Here is a 22401-nt window from a genome sequence, read left to right as displayed (position 1 = left end):
GATCTGATTGATATCATGTGTCTGTATAAACTTGTAAATTGAATTTTGGATACCCATGATATCTTGTCCAGAGTAAACGTCCATATTTCTAAAAAGCTACAACGATTTTCAAAGCCTCCTTTAAGAACTAAGTTTGCAAAATCGAATCTGGGTCAGAATGCTCCATTAAATAGATCTTTAAGGAGTTATAATTCAATTCATAACGCTGAAATTGATGGTGGTATTGGATATATATTGGTGGTATATGAAGAAAATAGAAATTATACTTTATTACATTTTAAGGTATATTACAATTAACTACAATTATATTTTTATTGGTTTAGTGTATTAAAAAGAAATATACTTTGACGCTAAAAAAAATAATATCTTTTACCAAGGATAATTCTTGTGTAACCTATTGTTCCCACAAGTGCATGTTGCATTACAAATACCTTGTGAACAGACATTAGCCACTCTTACAAGATCATTACAGTTGGAGTAAAAGTCTTTAACTGGGCAAGAGTTGGTACAAAGTGCGTCAGACACGCAACTTTCAGGACAGTCACCGCATTGAGGGCCGATCTTGTATGGATACTGAGTTATTGTTTCCACGTTGCCACTACAAAAAAAACAGTTTAAAGTCATATAAAAAACTCTCTAGTATTCGATATAGATATTAGAATTTTATAAATAAGACAACAGACGGTTTATATTCGTGTCCTTTTTCCGTTCATCAATAAACTGCATCTGTCTTACACTGTTTTGACTAAGATAACTACTGTATGATTTATCTTAGCGAAAACACAAGGACAAAAGGACAGTATCCTAAAATCAAATTCAGGCGTTTACCGACTCATCTATAAAATATAAAAAAAAATATTTAACGCAATATCTTCTTGTGATTACTGTACTGATAAATGTTGCCCTAAGGGTATCAGAGTGAGACTCTCAACCCTGAGTTTAGCTCTTGGCTGTAGATTAATTGACTTTTTGTCGTGCGGTGAAGAGACCCAAAAGAAAAATGACCTACTTGCCTTCTATAAAAAACAAATAATCTCGGAAAAAGCAATTGAAATCTGAGGCTCAGACCTAATAGGTTGATGATTTTATTTATCAATCAAAAATTTGAAATTGACAACGCAAACAAATCAAATTACAACCAAATTCCAAATTTTTTAAATAAGTAAATGTTACGTTTGCATCGCTTAGAACTGTTTACATTGTTACATCTAATTAGCGGGTAAAAAATAAAGAATGCAAATTGTATGCTTCGCATTATTAAATATAACGTTGATACTTAAGCAAAATAAACAGTTTTATTTAAATATAACTAGACAATGTAAATATCGCATATATTGTCCATTATGTACATTGTGCATAACCCTTGTATTTTCTATTCTTTAAGAAAATCAAGGCGATGGCTTAAGTCTATAAAATGCCAGGACTGTAAGCTAATCTAAACGATACAACCATACACGAAAAAATATTGATAGTATTTCAGTTTGTAACAAATAATTGAACTACAAATAAAAATAATCCCCACTGCTGCTGTTAGATGAAAAATATGTAACAGTAGCGTATTTTTAATATAGCAATAAAGCATTTTTGTCTGATGCTTACCTTCTATTAAATAACAAACGACAAAATATGTAAAGAAATAAAAATTATCTATAGTTTTGTACGTAGACATATAGGTACGCTATTGTTCAATCACATAGTACAGCTACAGTTTGAAGCGAATACTATCTAAGTCAGGTGAAACGATTAAAGAGTGAGTCAGTTTATTGCCCATTCTTTTCGTCCGTTTTACACCCTTGGCTTCAGAACTAGTAATGTAAATTTAGAGGCAATTATTTTTCACTTATGAAGGTAGGCAGGGCCTGATTAACCCTTAGGCTAATTAGGCTGCAGCCTAGGGCGCGACGATAAAGGGGAACGCGCTGAAATAAATAGATGCTATGCATCATCCCCTGCATATTTCAATTAGACCGACACAAAACACTAAAAACATGCGAACTGCATCTACAAGCAGATGGGAGATTTTAAATTAGATAAGAATCGACGCGCCAAAAAATCTGTGAAAAACTCGAAAGAAAATCAAAGTAAAGATAGCAAAATAGAGGTTACCAACTACAACTGCAAAGGCCGTTTTCAGCACTTAAAAGAGTAAAAAGTTACTTGCGCGTCACACTACGCCAGCAAAAATATATATAGGGCGCTTATAGCGCCCTCGCTAATGTACATAGAAAGTGTTTTTTTTATAAACTATTGAATTTGAAAAATATATAAATATAAGGGGGCGCATCTCGATAAATAGCCACTTTTCAATCAGCCTGTGAAGGTAGGTTATAGCTACATGAATAATTTATATTTTAATTTTGAATTTTTGAGTCTTATTTATGACATACGATTTATTATTTTTGTATATATGTATAGAATTACCCAACAACTCATTTGTGTAGTGAGCTCACTTGTAATAAAATCATTTATTTGCATAACAAATAGAAATCAGCATTTTACCAATTCTCGAAATAGTTAAATTAGATTTTAGATTTAGAACACGAGTCGAATATAATGGAAGATAACATAAATAACTTCAATTGCGTATTCTGTATGGGTTTAATATCGACATGTATATGCAAGACGTGTAAAGCTCGATTGATATAGACAATGTAGCTATTTTATATAAATATAGTATACAGGTTAATTTCTGAGAAGAGTTTCAGGCGTTTTATCTCTTATATAAGTTTTTCACTGATACCACATTGGATATTAAATCTACCCTAATTTAATACTAATAAGTAATAGTCTAACCTAATTGACTTATAAACATAATAATAATAAGAAAGTGTCTAAAAAAATACGTACTTAAGGAGAAGATACTCTATTCTTTTGTTCTTTATTTATATAGTCTTGAATTTAATAACACTTGTATTATGTTATGATTATTGTCTTAATCTTTTTAATCATTTTTTTAAATTGTCTGTAGAAGTCAAGCGAATTTATCAAATTATAGTCTCCTGAGGTTACTCTTGTTAAGGCATGACCTTATAGATCTCAAAGCCACGATAAACAAACTTTTAGCAATTATTTTCGCAATAACTTTTTTATGCTATTTTTTTATTTATTTATTAAGTCTACAATATCATACATATTACGAAATCTATGTAATATCATATATACATAATATATATTATCTCTGATAATTTTATAAAATCTTCTATCTAATATACGTACGACAATATATGTAAACATAAGTTTTGCACAAATAGGAATTTAAAAAAAATACAATTAAAAACATAAACAAGATAAGACAAATACACAATAAAATTACCAAGAATTTTGGTAGTTAAAGCAGAGAAAAAAATTCATTGCTACATACATAGGTACTTTTCTATCTATCTATCTATCGAAAAAGTATATGATTTTTTCTTTATCTATGAACATATGAATACAATGTGTATTCATATGTTCAACATACCTTGCCTAAATTTTGTATTCTTTGTATTTCTTTAGTAACTTTGCCATAATTTAATCTTTCAGATTTCTTTGCCTAAATAGTAATAAAATTATACTTACGCTGGGCAATAATGACAAACATAGTTGTAGAAGGTTCCCCAAGGACCTCCCGGACAATGTGCAACTCCGCAACCGACTTTATGCGAAGTCGCCCAAACCATCTGTGTGTAATGTCCTACTGCCTTAAGGTCTCTTGTCGGAGCCCCATATGTAAAATTTTGATACTCCAAAAACCAATTTTTTATGGCGAAGAACCTGTAAATTATTTTTAGATATTAATAGCTAATCAATCAAATAATTAAGTTCATATACTTCCCTCCTGGTTATATCTGATAATAACATACTAAGAAACCTTTTAAATACACGTATGTTCTGAATGATATTGCAATATTTTTGACTGTATTCTCGTTTTATTATTAAAGTGCTCCGGATTCACAAGGCAACCGTGACCCCACGAATAGTTTAGTTCCTCATAAATAATTCTAGATATTAAAAAACCCCAATAAATTCGATGAAATCGTTTTTAAGTCTATCGTAACAGACAGACACATAGACACGTCGCGATCTTTAATATTATCAGATTATCTTTATATCCTAATGGTCTATGATTTTTTTGGTAGCCATTATCAAGCTCTACATAATATATCTCTCATCGTCAAGGCAGCGATCGTAAAAAACGTTTTAGTTCGACAGTTTTTTCTACGACATACTTTGCAAATCCGACAACCATGAAAAAATCTTTTGGGTAAAATATATACGGTCCCATTACTCTGATAAGTAACGTGGCTGTCAATTGCTAAACGAGGTTTTAACATCGCTTCAGTCGTTCTTACTCCCCCGCACACATCTCTTTATAATATCAGTATAGACTTAAAGCAGTGACGTATTTTATTAATATTTTCTTTGATCACTTATGTGTATTTAATAAAATATGTAATTGTTTCCATAACATTCGCAGACAATACTCGCACATGCGCACCATGTGAATATAAATGAAGTTCTTAGTAATAAAAACAATAGTCAACTGTTTATTACAATAATTTGAGCCATTGTAAATTGTTTCTTATGTACATTCTATACGTAATCTGATTAATTAATTTTAAGAAGTTTAATTGAAAAATAACTTTTGTGTTCTGTCTTTGTTTTTTGGGTATCGTTGTTAAATTAATTAAATAAAGCTTATCTAGCTGTTTATTGAAATTTATGTAATATTACAGTACTTGATTGTAATATTACATTAATTTATTTAATGTTTATTAAATTGATTTTTTGTTATATAACGAATATTCTTAGTCTTGTATAAAGATGAACAAAATTAATATCTAAGTAGAATGAAAAATGCATTCTCGCAAATATTCAAGAATAGTTTGCAATTGGAAATGATAAATTTATGGAATATGTTTTACTATATTGGTTGAATACAAAACTGGGCATTCGCGCTGAAATATATTTGACGCATATATAACAAATACTCAGTAACATAATAAAAATAACTAGCTAAATTAATTTCAAGTTCACCGTTCAAACACAAAGGTAATTCATTACATGTCAGTCTGTGAAATCTATAATTAGGTGTTCACGAATTTCCTATTATCTGACAATGTGGAGGTTAAGATCGTGACTTTAAGGTAAAATATAATACAAACGGATGAGGAAACAAGCCAATTTAGTAAAAAACGCACCGAACTATTAAACACGTATGCAATTTTTTTGTAAATCTTTCTATACAATTCGAATTTACACTATCCTCTATGAATAACTTTTTTATAGATGTTTTTATTGTTTGTGTAAGCATTGGTGGCGTCAGTGGCTCAGTGTTCAATCGCAGTTAGCACAACATATTTTCTTTCCAAGCTAACGTGCTTATAACGTACTATAGAAGGAATTAAATAAATATATGCACTAAAGCTATACTCAAAAGTAATTGGACACGAGCGCAATTATATTCTTCTAATATATATAAATCTCCTGTCACGATGTTTGTCCGCGATGGACTCCTAAGCTACTTATCCGATTTTAAATTAAATTGGCACACCGTGAGCAGTCTGGTCCAACTTAAGAGATAGGATAGCTTAGATATTTAATTATAGTCGCAATTTTATTTTATTGCAAATTATTTGTTTATTATTTGATACACACAATTCTAACAGATGGCGCTGCGTTAAAAGTACCAACGTTTCACATAAGTTCTCCTACCGTTTCCCTTGAATAGTTTATTACTATGTATTATAACAAAAACCTTAGCCACAGCAACGCTTGGCCGAGTCTGCTTGTATATTATATTTATTGAAATTGATATATTATCTATCTGTTATTAAGATGCTCGGGAAAATCAAATTAAAAAAGTTCGACAAAGAACTCGCGAGCGTTCTCTCGGTTCTCATCTCATCTTATCTCTCATTGGGTGAGCTAACGGCCTACTGTTACAAAAAAATAGTACTGTAAAAAAAGAGATACTACTCGTAAAAATTTTTTTGTTTGAACCGAGATGTAGTTAAAATCATGAAACAAAAAATAAATTAAGCTATACTACGAAAACACTATTTGAATGAATGGAATAAATTATGTAGTAGCGCCGAAGTTATAATCTTAAAAATCTTCTGTCACGATGTTTGTCCGCGATGGACTCTTAAACTACTTAACCGATTTTAAATTAAATTGGCACACCGTGAGCAGTCTGGTCCAACTTAAGAGATAGCTTAGATCTTTATTTATAGTCACAATTTTATTTTTTTGTAATTATTTATCTATAAATAATTAACAATCACAATTATCTGTTAACTCCAAAAGATTTATCAATAATCTCCAACAGATGTCGATACTTTTCGACTGGATTGAGTAAGTAATCAATAGATTGCACACGGTGCCTGCTATGGTAAACCGACAAACGTGTCATATAAGCTACAATTCAATATCATGATTAGCACGTGTTATTGAGGCTAAAGTATAAATTAAATTTATTTTATGAAACGAAGGAGAAACGAAGTTCGCGGGGACAGCTAGTTATTTATAAAATTCTGAATTTGAATATAAATTTGGAATGTTAATATTTCAAATCTCCAAAATCTGTAATCTCAAAAGCTCAGTTTTCCAACTTATCATATACGTATTTTCGCCCTAATATCAAAAGTACTCTACATACCATGGAGTCTTCCGTGAAGAAACGAAAAGATTTTGTCCGCATGAACCTAAATAGGGCACAGTGTTTTCAGCCGCGTCATTGTGTTGTAAGAAAACGCATCTCTCCGCGTAATTTTGAGCTTGACGCGCAGCTAGTGGATGCCACGACTGAAAAGTATTGATAAAGGAGTTCACAGCAATAACTTTTGCACATATAAGCTTAAGAAATTAGCAATATAAAAAAAGAACCCCATTTGGAACCCTCACTAATCTGTGCATGAATTAATTAATGAAAAATATATTATTATCCGACTTCAAATGATTATCAGTTTTAATGATATTTAATCATGAGAGAAACCGTCTGATTCCCATTAAAAGTTGTTTAGTAGTTTTTGAGTTTGCATATTTCATACGCTTTTATCTTTTCCAGTTCTCATGAATTCGAAGTCAATAAATTTTTTGTTTGTGAATTTATTTGACAATTACATATCGCGAGTACCCACTCGGCTTAAAGCTTCTGGATATTATTCAAATGTCATTTTATAAATTATTGCACTCCCGTAGCAGGTAAAATAATGCATAATGTGTTTTAGTATATTATACTATTTAGTAGAAATGCGAATGCTATCACGTCACGCTAAAGGTCACAGAGGTCACATACACACCCAGTCCAGGCTATACCGGGTGCTAACGACGTTTTGAATAAAATTTAATAAGCTTTACCATAAGCAGCATGTTGGAAGCAGTTGGTCTAACTTTGGTTCGAAAAAAATTATGATAGAGTACTATTTTTCTTCGCACCACCGATCGACGAGGATTCAAGCCATCTTCCGGAATTTTATTCGATGGGAAGAGTTCTAAAAAAACACCTTATTGAAATAAAAGAAGTCTTTATTATCATAACACTATTTAGAAAAATACTTACGTTTATCGCTCCAGGTTCTTACGCTTTGTAACATTGCAAAAGAATTTAAAAAGACGACCAAACCGAACCAAAATATACATTTCAAATACATCATTAATTTATTAAATATTGTTTACTGTGTACTATTAATACTGAAAGAAGAAATATACATAAATTATTAGATTATTAGAATATTTAAAAATTGGTACTATTATTCGTATCCGATACCAAAAGTATTGTTTATACAGGTGAACGAATTTACAGTAATAATATAAATAAAATCATATAATCTTTATATCATATGATTTTATTTATATAGAAAATCTTGTTACTATTCCTCTCAAATACATGCCTTGAAACAATTTCAGGGTCTTAAACATTCCTTCAAGTGTAAGGTACACATTTATCAATACGTCACCAAATTTACCTTATTCAGTCAGTACCTATACGTGAACAAATTATGTACTATATTAAACGTTCCCATATTAGAATAGCTATGCTAGCTATATGGGAGATAAATGTTAAAAATGCCTACACAAATAAATTTCTTAATTCACTCTCAATAAATTCCTAATTCTCACTGAAAATCTCAAAATTGTTACAAATCATTTCATAATATGTATATACATAAGAGATGCATTTTAGAAGCTTTGGCCTCAGCAACTATTTCTTATACTTAGTTAGATATTTAGTAGTTTTTATAATTAAAATACTTAATAAAATAAACTTACCTGTGATTGATTTTAATATTTATTGTAATTAAAATTTATTCGCACTTAACAATTTTTTGAACTATTGATAAATATAATTCTATGCGTATAATATTGCCGTAGTAAATCTTAATATCTTAATGAATTAAATATTAGTCGCGGTAACGGCCATGTTTCGCAAGAGTAGGAATTGAAATAAACGTAAAGACGCTGATTGACCACTCATTGCCTAGTCGGTAAATTAATTTAATACGCCATTCAGTACATTTAATATCTTATACGCGAATGATCGTGGTAGAATTTTTCCAAAAGTTTCCCGCCATTTTTTTCATTACACAGATCCACTACGTTATTTATTTTTATTCGTTATCTTCTATAATCTATGTTCTCGCACAAAATCTACATTTCTCTTTAAGAACACTTTTTTAAACTTTAAATCTATTTCTAAACAAATGTTTTTAAAAGTCATCTCGTTTATAATATATTAAGATTCTCACGCTATAAGTCATTTAATTAATGTGAGCTTTGATACCGTGCCCGAATAAATTGGCGCCTTGACGCCATTTTGAGCAGTGATTACTCTTAATAACTAACACTACTAGTTAACGATAGGTCAACGATAGTGATGGCTTTTAATTAAAACAATAACTTGTGTTTATTAAATATATGATGAAAATCTATGAATGAAAACAATAGGTAGCAATTTACGTTTGAATTGGGTATCGTATGCACTATGTACGCATTTATAGTGAGTTTATGTACAGTTTGTTTTTGAAATTGTAAGAAGAATAAATAAATAAATGAAAAAATCATCATGTTTTATACCTCGCTACAATAACCCATTACTGAATAAAAATGTAAGTCTTAACAAAGTACCTACATATTTTATTCAAACTCGCATTAAAAAAACATCCCACTAACAAACTGAATTAAATCATTAAATATAGATATTTAAATTTATTAGATTATGTAATGTTTACACATTATATGATAATAATTAGAAGTTCACAAAATCAAATTCCCTATCCAGTTTCAAAGTCAGAACTAAGGTCTCTTCTGATGTATCCCAATTGGCTTTTGACGTGTCAGGGTTGATCGCATGAGGTAAGGGCAGCTTCAGATGAAATTGAGATGATGTGACAGTAACATTCGTTGTATCAACGCTAAGATCTACATTTTCTTTTTTATCACCGGGCATTTTAACCCTCAGAATGAGGTTTTCACAGCTAGCCGTCGATGGTGTTTTGGGACCAATCTAGAAGGATAAATTGTGGGTTATTAAATTTGACCACAATTTAAAAAAATACAGGTCAATCTAAATAAAAACGTCTATACATCTATGAACAGGAAAAAATCTGTTTAGCGATTTTGGTATTAATAATTGGAAACAGGAAATTACCCAATTCCATAAAAGGAAAATTATACTTTCAACAGTGACGTCGTTAGAATGCTATTGCATTGTAACGACGTCACTGTTAAATAATGATGCGTCATAATGAATAAAAGCTGTTGATTTTTTGAACCATTTTTTACTAAGACGATGTAATTTAATCTTGCGTTTATACTAGTTTATTAATTTGCATGAACTGTTACTAAGAACGCAATGAACTATATCCGTGTCACATAATAATATGCATATGGAACATTATTTTCATTTATACGTCTTACATGAAAATTTTAATTTTAGCCATCTGTGCGGCCTACTTACTCATTGCTTTCGATGGCTGCAATGAAAATTAACAGGAACAAAAATCTTAATAATTAATAAGTAAGTTGAAAAGTTATGCTCTGTAGTAGACACACCAATTAACATAAACCAATTGTATTGCTATTATTTAATAGATATCGAACCGAAAGTAAAGATACCTGGAGAAAAACATCTTCTGCACTAACAGACTGCTGATAATTCATAGTGTAAGATGGAGTTTTCTTATCAGGAATACCAGCACCAACTGCAGATAACTGTTCAGCTTCTGCAGCCTCAAGAGCCTCATATTCTTCAATTGTTTTTGGCCTTCTCGTAACCTCTTTCTCGGTGGAAATACTATTTCTGGTTGAAGTTATTTCGTAACCTAAGAGATAGAATACTGGTACTCTCACAAAATATCTAAAGAGGATAAAAAAGCCTTTTATAAGAGAGAAACCCATTTTGGATTCGTTCTCTAATTAAATTGATTTGTTTTTATTTCTTATTAAAATTTCACTGGAAGTTTCGAGTATAAATATATAGGTACCAATATGAAAACAAGAGATTTAGAGAAGTACCTAAAAAAATATGTAATATGTAATCCATAAAATATGAACCAAACATCGTACACTAGTTGAAACAGCGCTATCTAGTATTAGAAGTTCGTCCTGGTAAGATAAATGAAATGTTTTTCGATAAATGTAGAAAAAAAAGGTCTTTTTGCCGCAGTTAGAGATAGGAAAATAATTTCTTGTGTATAATATGTATGTATTTTGCATGATACAGAAATCAAAATATGAACATAACAATATAGAACATACATTGGAGTAACTGTCTAACAAATAGACACGCTATTGAAAGTTATGGAATTATTTATTTGATAGAAAATAATTTGATAAATTGCACTATTTTATAAAATTTAACCAAACCTATAAATAAAATAAAATAAAATAAAAATAAATTTTAATAAGATGAGCATTAAAATGGAATGTAACCTGTTGAAGAAAGATCATCTCCTTGTAGTATTTCTGGTTCTGGAGGTCTCATCAATTCTGTTAGCTTCTCAAGCTGGGCTGCTGTAAACTCTACCATTGTTAAATTCAAATATCACTTGAACCAGAAGCTCAACAAACCAACTTATATTATTGATAAAACTTTAGAACTGTTGCTAAGATACTCATTTCACAAAAGTCAAACATTGCATGCATGTTTGTTTTTTACTATACAGCTATAATCTCTTTGAAGAGTTATATATAAAATGAAAAAGATATAATTTAATACACAACAATGTAAGTTACAGTTAGTAATGTAAACAAGCACATATATAATAGTTTAAGGTAAAATATTTGAAAACTTTCATGTCCTTAAAATCTCCAAGTAGACTGTTAGTCTAGTCCTTATTTTCCCCCCTCGTAATATGTTTATGCTGGTAATTAAAACTGTTGAGTTTTTAGAATTAAATCGAATTTTTATAGTCAATAAATGTAGTGTGGTGGGAATAATAAATTGATAATTGATAATGAAATATTTAATTATATTTAAGAATGAAAGTGTTAATACAATTACAAAATTTGTATTATAAAAATAAAACTACTGCAAAGATAATTAGAAGTGCTTTAAGAATATTTAAGGAAAGCCATCATCATCCTCTTCTGCCATCTCCTTAGCTAGCTCTAAGTCTTGTTGCTCCCGTTCCCGTCTTTCTTCAGCACTCTCTAATTCTTTACCATAGGACTTTGGAGGATATCTCATAGCTTTAACACTTTGATTGTGGAGTTCCAAGCAGAATGATATACGCTGATGAAAGGCTAATTGTGGCTCCCTAGTGCAGTACAAATCAGAACTTTCCTTGTTGCTCATGTATCCCTTCTCTGGATCAATGGTTGCTTCAATTACTCCATCTCTTATAGCTTTAGCAACAATAAACTCTGCATCTTCTGAAGAGTCAAGACCAAGCTTTCGAGCAATATCTTTAGGAGAAATACGAGAGTATGACAGGCCAATAGATCTTATTGCAGTTTTAATAACGTTTTGACGCAGACGCAGAATCAAAGTAAATGTGTGATCAGAGCGAAATTGAGGTCCAAAATTCTCCAACACTTCCCCAAACCTTTGCAAATTACCTAGCCGCACGGCTTGAGTAAGTTGGAAGTAAGGTGCTAAGGCCTTTCTCAACTGTGATTGCCTAAATATGGCCCTTTCAGGGATATCTCCCAAGAGAAGTTCCACAACAATAGCAAGTTTTTGAACTGTTTGGCGGAAACCAACAGCAGCTGTTTGTGGAGCCTTCCTTAAGGCTTGTACAAGATGTTTGTGAGCATCACTGTATTCAAGACGAGCAGCCTTGATTCTTCCTAAGTAATATAAGAATCTTGCCCATTCATTGTTACTAGCATTTTCTGGAAAAACAGATTTGCTGACTAATTTATCAGCTTGGTCATACAAAGCATAGTGTAAATAGTTCCTTAATAGGCAATTAATTAAAACAGCTTGTCCCTCATAATCATTACGTAATGTTGAAGTACGGAGGCGACCATGAAGTAGGCCCCTAATAAGATCCAATTTGTTAGTGAGTTCAAAGACTCGGGAATGATAAAAATAACATTTAGCAGCAATGAGGTCTAATGTCCTCCTGTTCTGAGCTGTTACTTTAGAAATCAGTTGTTGTGAACATTCTGTTGCCTCTTCCAATCTATTAGTGTCAAGCATACGAACTAACACCAAAAGATGTATATAGGCATCAACTTCAGGAACTGGAGGCTTAGGAGCACTTCGGGCCCGGGGTGCTTCAATCTCCACAGAACCAGGTTGAGGTTGCTCAACAAAGGTAATTAGAGTTTCTTTCTCAGTTCCAGCCGGATACAGTTGGTTTATAATAGCACGTAAAACATTGCCATTTAATTTTCTTCTGGTACCTGGAAGAGACCGAAGTACTCTTAAAGCGAATCTTGGTTCCTTTGACGTCACTGCTTTGTCGATTTGCCTCACATGTTCCCGGAGGTCTTGCACTGTTAGGACATCAGCATCCTTTTTCACGTCATTCGCATCAGCGTCACTTGCTGCTGCAGGACTATCAACGTTCTTCATTTCAACATCTTGTTCAACTGGAGCCATTATAATTTTAATTAGTAATAGCACTTATACAAAAACTTTTTTGATAGACTAAAAAAATGAACAATATAGTTGAAAGTTCCTCGAAATTAATTCGATTATTCTTCAAATCATCATGTCAAAAATATGCCGAGTAACAGACAGGAGTAATCGTTGACATTTATCAGTATATTTGCAGATGTGCTATTGACACAGACTATTTAGATATATACAAATATTTTGATTCTGTTCGTTTGTCAGTTACTAAGGATTTACACAATAAATAATACAAACTCCAAACGACAAATCGTAAAATCAGATATGATTTTAAAAATTTGTTTTAATTTATTACATTTCTTTTTTATTTATACTTTTATTAGATGATAATATGCATCTGTAATATAGTTTTAGACTGTGTTTGCGTAGACAACGGACTTTGCCAAATGTTACCAATTTATTGTACTTTGCCCACCATTTTAGTAACATTTAAAGAACAATGTATTATAATGAATAATAAATGTGAACCTAATAATTGCAAAGATCATTAAGTTATTATTAATTTATAATTAATAATACCTTATTGTTTCTCTTCTACTACCCATAATATATATTTAAGTCATAATTTTTTTATCAACATTATTGATGCAGACCAAAAACGCTAACGATTTGTTATAGATTTAGTGATAGTAGCTTCAACACTATGGGGTCACACACATAATAAGTTCACATAATAATTTCTTGTGCCACTAAATGTGAATGTTTTCCAACAAGATATAGTATAAAGCTTCAATAACTATTACTGAACTTTAAACCATTTCAGTTAGAAATTATTGATCACCTTCCTTTTTCATTTGTTTTTTAAAGGTTTTTCAGTAAAATTTAATTATTTCCACTTCCAAATGCTATAACAAATTCTTTTTTTTTTTGACATACATAAGTGTACTTGTTTACCTATATGAATAATAATATTTTGATTGATTGATTGATTGATAAACGACTATGCAATTGCTTACGGTACCAATGATTGAAAGTTAAAAAGAGTTACGAAGCATTATTACTTACCCTTGCTACGAAAACAGTGATTTGATATTGATGTTTCGATAAAAAAAAGTGCCCAACCAATTATTGCAAAATATAAATTCAAATGAGATTAAGAATGCACTCTTTTATGTTTAAAATAAAAAGAGCTTAATATAAAAATCAATTTGATCGCTACTTGTTGGACACTTTAATAATTTAATACAAATTTTGGGAATTTTTTGTCGTTTTACATGGAGTACTTTCAAGTATTTACCATAGATTCTAAACAAACCAAAACTACTAGCAAATAGCAATGCTCGTAGTTGCCTAACCAATATACTGTACCAAGGAAATTGTGATAAAAGGATTAAAGTTTTTAATTACTAATGTTACAATTGAAAATATTTGGATATTATCCATCTTGTCACAAAAACAGTTTGTGCCCAAAGTTATAAAAGACTAAGGCGCCACGGCCACAGGGGACCGGTTGATTCTTTTCTTAAATTTTCAATGTGTTCTGGAAATGGTTTGCAAAGAGGACGTGGTATCATGGTTTAAAGAATTGGAAAGCTATAAACGTATAGACGCAATGTGTACATTACTAAATATGTGCTTGCCATTCGAATTACGTTTTATCGGGACGTACTTAGAAGAGCTCGGTAAACGAGACTTTCAGGAGTTGCGTGGAGCGGAACTTAGAGCTAATAATCCAACAGATCTTGCCGCCGATATTGGAGGTGCCGATACAGACTCCAGAACACGACGAAAAATGGCACTTTACGTCTCTCTTTTAAGGTCATGTAATTTTGCATGTGCTACAACATTGTACAATGCCATGGTTAACTTAGAACAAAGTGGACTTCTCAAAGGTCTATATGGCGATCTGCTTGAAGAAATATTGCTGTTATATACTATGGCACTTCACCATCCAGCATTTACATTTGACCAAAAGTCACATTTTGGTGAAATATTAGAAAAGTTGAAATTAGAAGACCAACGGCTACAATTTCAAGAGCAGCAAGAACATCTCAATGTAGTTCCAGTAAGTGGTGGCCATACTCAATCCAATGTCACTCTAAACATGTCAATTCCACCTCCAAATATACCAAATTTGGGGCCTCCTCCTGGTTTGATGTTTGTGAAGACCCCTGGAGTTCAGGTAATAGAATTATATCTGTCTTTTTCTTTATTGTAGTTAAGTTGAGAAGTAATTATTCTGTATTTCATTTTAGAAATTTACAAAAACATCATACCAGTATATAAATGCCATACACTAAATTAAAAAAAATTGTTCTTAGAAATTTTACAATACATTATGAAATACATGTTAGTCGAGGTACAATATATAATATAGGTTAGTCGACATCACAGGAGAACGAAGAGCTGGCAGCTACCTCGCACAAAGAATTAGTCTAGCTATTCAAAGGGGGAAAGCTGCTAGTATCTTCGGAACCTTGCCTAAAGGGACTCCTTTTAATAATATTTTTTAATAATTAAATTTTAAGGTTAGTTATTAGATATATTTTTATGTAATATGTGATTTCTGTATTAAATATGACTTTAATGATTAAGTTGTAAATTGAAATAAGTATCAAATATAGGAGTGTATGTAATTCCTAACGTAACATAATGAATTAAATTAGAAATTGATCACATCCACAAATTGCATAATATGCTAGAATTTAAAATATTTGAATTTCTGATAGAAATCCTCAGCATCAATAAAGTTTGATAACCTTTCACAGATAAGAGAATAGAACAAGTTTGTTGGAAATAGTTCTCACTTTAAAAGATATACAATGTATAGTTTCATTACTATACTGTATGATTATGATAACATATTCAATTATTGTATAATATAATGGCTATATTGTTAAGTTTTTGTATTCGGGTTGTGATTCAGATTCTCTTGTTTTGGAATATTACCTCTACATCGAAAGAAAGTAGCTAAGGTTGATGTTGTTAATTATTCATTCATTTCATACTATGACTATAGAGGTGTGTAGGACTCTTCCTGTCAATAGGTTTCTTACAATACAACAATACTTTTTTTTTCAAAATGTAGATAAAATTGGTGTTTTTTATATGTTAAATCTGATTCTAATCCCGCAAAATTAAGCTGTTGCATTTAATATATAAGACAACTAGTATGAAATATTTTTTATTTATTTATCACTACATTTTTCTATCTTAACAGTAATTACTAATACGATAGAATTCCAAAATCCCACACCAACTATTCTAGATAAAAACATTAAAAAATTAAACTTATATTCCTAAATCTATCTATTCATAACTAACAATATAGCTAGCAACTCTTGTGAACTCAGCCAGTGTAAAGGAACAGCTACGTCTCTAGTTGTACCTGTTTTAATCTTAAAATGTTCAAATGTTTCAGCCCAACAGCTCAGAAGCAGTGCCAGAAATTAGTTCACCACCAGTGCGGAATGCAAGTGGACTTCCTATGTTACCGGACGTGCCTCATCCACCGCCTGGTTTGCCAATGCCACAGTATAACATAGGCGAATTCATAGGACCGCACACTTGGCCAGCTAATATTATAGTATCTCCACTTAATCCGCCCATGGAGGTAAATAACCGTAAAATACCAATGTTTGTGTACATAAAAACAGCAGTCCAAGCTTTGTAACTTAATATGCTTAGTTGTTTAACCATGTTTGACATTGCTACTGTGTGTCTTTAAATTATTATACAGTTCTCTGTTTTATCAATTCTAATATTTATAATTTCTAATATAATTCTCAGGTAATAAATTACCACGCAACTGGTGGACCTCCACCTTCACCACTAGTATCTTCTCCTGGGGACAGTCGGGCTGCATCGCCTCGATCTCGTCGCCGCTTATCACGTGACCGTTCACCGCCGCTGCCTGATCCCCCTTTACAACATCTAGCTGCTAACTTTGACAGTCTTTCTGTTGGAGAGGTGAGACATTGTGCTTTACTCTACATAAGGTGTAAATAGGTTATGAGCGTCACCTGGAACAGTTTCACCAGTACAGAAAATATGTTTGTTTGAAATTTAAAAAAAACTAATGCATTCATTACTCCAGTGAAAATACACAAGTGGATTTACTTATTTTACATAATTGGTTTCACTGCATTGGAAGTTTATGTAAAAAGTGGTCATGGCTAGCTTATAAAAGTGATTCAAATATGATTATATTTCTTATACTTTGCATTAACCATTTTAGAAGACCCATTTTCAAAACATTCTATAAATTTTCATTCATAATCGAATATCTTAATGGTGTTATATAACATAGTACTGACATTGTTGATTTAATTTACAGTTGCGACATACAATCGGCGAGGAACGTCTCCGTGAAATCAGTGCGGTACACCATCAGTACCGGTCGCTGGAGAAACTAAACGGGGTGAGACGACGGGCAGCCTACTGTCCCCCTGCGACCTCGTCGGACTCGTCAAGTACGGGATCTACTCCCCCCGGGACCCCTGCGCCCCCGCAGCGCCGTCACACGCCCTCTGCACCGCCCCCTGGAACTGCCCCGCCCGTGTCCTTCATGCCTTACCCGCGCCCCTATCCGTACCCCACGCCACCTCCCGCGTACCGTCCGCCACCTGCGCCTTTCGCGAATGGTGAACCGCCGCCTTATCCCGCCACTGCCCCCTACGCAGGATTCGTGCCCGTCCTATATGCGCCCCCCAAGCTCTCGTGCTGGAACTGCGGCGCTGGCGGACACGCCGGACATGAATGCAAAGAACCCAGTATGGAAGAAATGACTCGCGCGGGGGGCTATCAGTTAGATTTCGGCGGTGCCCCCCCTGAAGCGACGGATAAATAGAACCAACTGAAGATCGCTTGGTCCTTCGAGCCGGATGCCCGAGTGTGTGAGCTCGCCACGCCAGACAGTTAAGTGTGCGAAGGGTTCATAACGATATAACGGTAAATGTAAGTGATTGCACTTTTTAGGATTGCACTGATTTAAGCAATTGGTGTTAGATAAGAATACTATTGCAAGAGTGCAAATAGTATATCCAGCATAGAAAATAATCTGTATTGAAAGTGCAGTTACGAAGAGATTATAACGTGGGAATTCCATCTATTGCGACAATTTTAATTCACAGCCAAAATATATATAAATTACAAGTGCCATTTATGTTTAGTTCAAAATCAGTAAATGTTATGTATAACAAAAGCACAAAAAAACAAAAATCACCTAAAATACAAAAGAGCTTTATGTGAATTATGGATTTTTGTGGTAAATGACCTGATTTGAAATAAAATATGGAATTCCCAATTAACTCATATCAATACCATAAGAAATAGGGATGAGCACACAAGTTCAAATCGAGCTATTCAACATTTGATTGTGATGTAAATGATTAGTTTCCTTCACTCCAAGACTGATTTAGATACGGATTTAATAAAATGTCTACATCAAAATTTAGATTTCAATAGTTGACTGAACATACGTGCGTATGTCTGAGCGCAATTTATGTTGAACAATGAGGTAATTAGATCAAGCTCACGGTAATGCAATGCTCTAAATAAATTATATAAATAGTCATTGTAAATAGTTATAAATAAGGGACTTGTACGTGGGGTACTTTGTAAATAGGTTTGAATTATGTAAATTACAGCGTCCCCTGATTTTATTGATCACTGTCACAACGTATTTGAATTCCCATCAAACAGTTCAAATTAGTTTTTTTTTTATTGGAATCGATTGCAGTTCGGATGCAGAAATTAGCCGAAATGAGATTTGTCTCTGAACTCTAATGCTTTGATATGTTGTAGGGCAAAAGGAAATGTTTTTGCGAAATTCCCATAAAATGCAATGTTGACTTATCATAACTAATATGACGTGTTAATTGACGAAAGGGGTGACTGGTTTTTGGGGGTTTTATGTATTTACTAATAACTTATGTAATAAAATAATTCTAGTTTTAACTAATTAACATCAAACATGAAATGAAAATCAAAAACTTGTGAATGTTTTTTTTTTATAGAACAGGGGGCAAACGGGCAGGAGGCTTACCCATGGACACTCTTGTTGATGTTACAGAACTTTATCCTTACAATTAAATTAAATGTTTCTCGCAATATTGAAAGATTTCGCAATAATACCAATTGTCCTACGGCTTATACATTTGTATTGAGTTCCAGCACAAAAATCCGCGCATTATTTAAAATGATTAATTTTTCTTTAGGTATCTAGATCGGTCCCAGTATAAGTCCGCAATATATATTCATGTATATGCACAATTAAATTGTAAATAACATTATTTTGTAAATTTAATGTTTTGAATCCGATAATTTTAAGGTTAATCTCGTGGGACTATACAAAATTCAATCCTTATAAAGGTTGTCCAGTTTTGTGTTAAATATTTAAAATTATTAAAAGTTTAGACATAGCAATGTTAAGTATCTTAAATTTATCTAAATAAAAATTAAATGGTGGTTGAATGTATCAGCTGATGCCTGTTCCGTAAACTACAGTTATTGTAACATGACCATAGTTAAAAAAATAATTAAAGTGAAATTTAAATATAGTGCCACATTCAAGGCTCAGTTCCTAGTTCAAATAGGCGTGTGACATAATTTTATAACCCGCTTTTGTCTAAAACTGTTGAAACTCAAGAATCATTGTATTTTGTGGCTACACTTACAATATTTTTCGTATATTTCTATTTTAAAGGACGTTTACAGATAAAATCCTATTTTATTTTATTGTTGGTTTATTGTAAATTTAACTTATTTTCCTTTCCAGTGAAATCTATGTTTGACGTACTTAGTATTATAATATAATATAGGATTGAAAGAATTAGTGTAACATAGACATTTAAATTTTTCTTGTCTTAGACGTTTTTAATGTTGTTTAAGATTGTATACGGAATAAACAAATCTGAATGCAAATATTTAGTACGTTATTGTCGAAGCGAGTAAAGTGAGCGATTGTCGGGCGAATTTGGAGTGCCGTTGCGAGGCCCGCAATCGCTTTTTCGCCGAGGCTTATCAAGTGAAAAAAAAAAACTTAACATAGATAACAATTTTATGTTGCTTTACCTGCGAACTCTTGTTCTAGATCGGGATGACTTCAACAAAGGATTCTACTTTGTAGGTGATTATAAAGCTGGCCAGCGATATATATTCAATCAGTAATCTGAGAGAGTCCTTTTTTACAATAGTTTTATAAACGCGTGTCGCGGTTTGACACTAGAGAGCGCTGTATTCAATTTTTCAAGTTCAGCGTGTAAAAAAACAGAACTCAAAAGTAAAGTATTTTGAGGACTACTACAGACATCAAATTTTAAAACTTTTTAAATTTTCAAACAATTTTTAAATATTTTAAAACAGGCATTCAGCTGAAATATAAAACGCAATTTATTCGACCCTTGTCGAGCTTTATGTTTTGTTTTTTTTTTAATAATATTAACTAACGCGTGGTATTTCATATCTAAGTTACATATTTTGATTAATTTGTTACATACAATTGTTACAAAGCAGCTTAATTTTATACTAGACGAAGTATGAAAATATTTTTGTACATAACATAAATGTGATAATTTTTGACATAATTAGAAATTGTGATTTAGTAGGGTGTGTAACTAGTTATAATAGTTTGTAAATGACTCGCTTTACTAAAAACTGCCCTAAAGCGATATTTATACCGTTGGTTTTCCCATTATTTGGGTACTTATGCTGTTGTACTTTCTACTAAAATATCAGCATTTCAGGAAAATGAGTGTTTCGGCCAAGTATTTTACCTATGTATCCCACCAATGCTGTGTCGTTAGCTTCCTGAAAAATAAACATCCAAAATCTCTTTTGCGTTTGTTATTTTTGCATAATTCAATTCATCCAGCGTAGCGACGTCTGGGTACCAAAGCCACTGTTAGTTTTTAGGTAGTAAAGTGGAAGAGCAGTGTTGGCCTAGTGGCTTCAGCGTGCGACTCTCATACCTGAGGTCGTACGTTCGATTCCCGGCTGTAATGTCCCATGCTGTGTGACCAATGGACTTTCTTTCTATGTGCGCATTTAACATTTGCTGGAACAGTGAAGGAAAACATCGTGAGAAAACCGACATGTCTCCGACCCAAAAAGTCGACGACGTGTGTCAGGCACTGGAGACTGATCACCTACTTGCCTATGAGATTTTAAAAAATGATCATGAAACAGATTCAGATATCTGAAGCCAAGACCTAAAGAGGTTGTAGTGCCACTGATTTCAAATAATTGATAAAATATAAAATATTCGAGGTACATAATTCATAATCTGACTCCGATGTTTACGATTGTCTCAAACTCAGTGACTGGAGCCATCGCTCTACTAAGACGATAACATTACAGTTCCTAGCAGCGATCGCCGATCGATATAATATTATAATTACCACGAGTAAAATAAAAATCATTCCCAAAAACTAAAACTTAACACTTTCGCATATTTTATTCAGGTAAAAAAGATGATGAAAATGAATGAAATAAAACCATGAAATTTCAAAACAAACTCTATTGTCACCTGATTTTTTAGCCACGGATCTGCCTAATCATAGATAGGATCATTCAAAACATTCTTAAAGAATGTTTTCTTTATGCATAATAAACACAATGTTCATCATTAATTATCTATGGAGGTATGAACAGATCAAGAGGGGTTACCCTGTAATACCGTTTTCCAGCGATCGACCCATAATAAGCTAGATTTGGCATGTAAACGAGTACTAAGACGTAAGTAATCCGAGGAGACTTGGTAAGCTTGCTGGGTGATTATCATTTTGAAACGGCGAGGGTTATCTCTGTTCAGAGTAGATAGTAGCACAGATGTTATAGTGGACAAGTGTCTCCGCTGAGGAATGCACCATCATATCGGAAATCTCTTTTATATGGAGCTGACTCAACGGTGTTTAAAAACCATCACTTTTTTATCTAGCTCAACATTGGAGAAATACCGCACTGCTATATATAACTGTCTCAAACACCAGGAACCCCGTTATTGTTGATCTCTTTGACCTAAATTAAATTATTAAAAGGCTCATACAATATTTGTAAAAAATGCGTATGAAGCACCGAATCTTTCGTAACACGTGTTAACTTTGCGTCGTATTTTCGGGTTCAACAATTTCTTATACGCTTGCCTAGTTTGCTCGAAAGATGAAAACTTTATGCTTAAATCAAAGTTTTAGCAAAAGTTACAGACAAGCACGTAGGTATTAAATTATGAGATTTTTTACAAATGTTATCTGCTTTAAGATTAATGTTCTAAACATTAATACATAATTAAAAATGAAACGAAATGAAAGTAAACGTACTATGATAGAAGGGAAGTATATAGTAATATATAAGTATATAAGTAGAAGTTCATATTTGTAAGAATGATTATCATCCCA

At 32.4% G+C, this 22401-nt stretch overlaps 4 protein-coding genes across 4 annotated transcripts; 1 reads left to right on the top strand and 3 right to left on the bottom strand.

Annotated features, from left to right (window-relative positions):
• Positions 1–294: 294 nt before the first annotated feature.
• On the bottom strand, positions 295–8575 carry LOC111001761 (serotriflin). The gene is made up of 6 exons (XM_022271763.2): positions 8254–8575; positions 7544–7674; positions 7342–7475; positions 6641–6786; positions 3559–3753; positions 295–598 (listed from the first exon to the last, which is right to left on the bottom strand). Exons 2-6 carry the CDS (start codon positions 7635–7637, stop codon positions 370–372), a joined length of 798 nt encoding a protein of 265 aa, XP_022127455.2. The 5' UTR covers positions 7638–7674; positions 8254–8575; the 3' UTR covers positions 295–369.
• A 611-nt stretch (positions 8576–9186) lies between these two features.
• Positions 9187–11341, bottom strand: LOC111001762 (dynein axonemal assembly factor 6). Its single transcript, XM_022271764.2, has 3 exons — positions 10915–11341; positions 10099–10304; positions 9187–9487 (listed from the first exon to the last, which is right to left on the bottom strand). The coding sequence occupies exons 1-3, from the start codon at positions 11009–11011 to the stop codon at positions 9230–9232; spliced, it is 561 nt and encodes a 186-aa protein (XP_022127456.2). The 5' UTR covers positions 11012–11341; the 3' UTR covers positions 9187–9229.
• An 88-nt stretch (positions 11342–11429) lies between these two features.
• On the bottom strand, positions 11430–13185 carry LOC111001760 (probable 26S proteasome non-ATPase regulatory subunit 3). The gene has a single exon (XM_022271762.2). It carries the CDS (start codon positions 13031–13033, stop codon positions 11546–11548), a length of 1488 nt encoding a protein of 495 aa, XP_022127454.1. The 5' UTR covers positions 13034–13185; the 3' UTR covers positions 11430–11545.
• Positions 13186–14308: 1123 nt separating this feature from the next.
• LOC111001763 (leucine-rich repeat extensin-like protein 5) lies at positions 14309–20840 on the top strand. Its single transcript, XM_022271765.2, has 4 exons — positions 14309–15188; positions 16428–16619; positions 16796–16975; positions 17343–20840. The coding sequence occupies exons 1-4, from the start codon at positions 14553–14555 to the stop codon at positions 17853–17855; spliced, it is 1521 nt and encodes a 506-aa protein (XP_022127457.2). The 5' UTR covers positions 14309–14552; the 3' UTR covers positions 17856–20840.
• The last annotated feature ends 1561 nt before the right edge of the window (positions 20841–22401 follow it).

Source organism: Pieris rapae, chromosome 16, assembly GCF_905147795.1.
Source record: "Pieris rapae chromosome 16, ilPieRapa1.1, whole genome shotgun sequence".
In the NCBI taxonomy this organism is placed as follows: domain Eukaryota; kingdom Metazoa; phylum Arthropoda; class Insecta; order Lepidoptera; family Pieridae; genus Pieris; species Pieris rapae.
Note: the sequence above shows the minus strand (reverse complement) of the source record. Positions and strands in the feature narration are given on the sequence as shown.

Excerpts from the sequence above, each read along its gene's own strand:
- LOC111001761 (XM_022271763.2), bottom strand. The coding sequence starts at position 7,637 with ATGATGTATTTGAAATGTATATTTTGGTTCGGTTTGGTCGTCTTTTTA. Across the intron at positions 6,787-7,341 it reads CTTCCAACATGCTGCTTATG|TCGTGGCATCCACTAGCTGC; the intron begins GTAAAGCTTATT and ends AATACTTTTCAG. Across the intron at positions 3,754-6,640 it reads TCTTCACGGAAGACTCCATG|GTTCTTCGCCATAAAAAATT; the intron begins GTATGTAGAGTA and ends AATAATTTACAG.
- LOC111001762 (XM_022271764.2), bottom strand. The coding sequence starts at position 11,011 with ATGGTAGAGTTTACAGCAGCCCAGCTTGAGAAGCTAACAGAATTGATG. Across the intron at positions 10,305-10,914 it reads AGATGATCTTTCTTCAACAG|GTTACGAAATAACTTCAACC; the intron begins GTTACATTCCAT and ends TCTATCTCTTAG. Across the intron at positions 9,488-10,098 it reads CAGAAGATGTTTTTCTCCAG|ATTGGTCCCAAAACACCATC; the intron begins GTATCTTTACTT and ends TTATCCTTCTAG.
- LOC111001760 (XM_022271762.2), bottom strand. The coding sequence starts at position 13,033 with ATGGCTCCAGTTGAACAAGATGTTGAAATGAAGAACGTTGATAGTCCT.
- LOC111001763 (XM_022271765.2), top strand. The coding sequence starts at position 14,553 with ATGGTTTGCAAAGAGGACGTGGTATCATGGTTTAAAGAATTGGAAAGC. Across the intron at positions 15,189-16,427 it reads TGAAGACCCCTGGAGTTCAG|CCCAACAGCTCAGAAGCAGT; the intron begins GTAATAGAATTA and ends CAAATGTTTCAG. Across the intron at positions 16,976-17,342 it reads ACAGTCTTTCTGTTGGAGAG|TTGCGACATACAATCGGCGA; the intron begins GTGAGACATTGT and ends TTTAATTTACAG.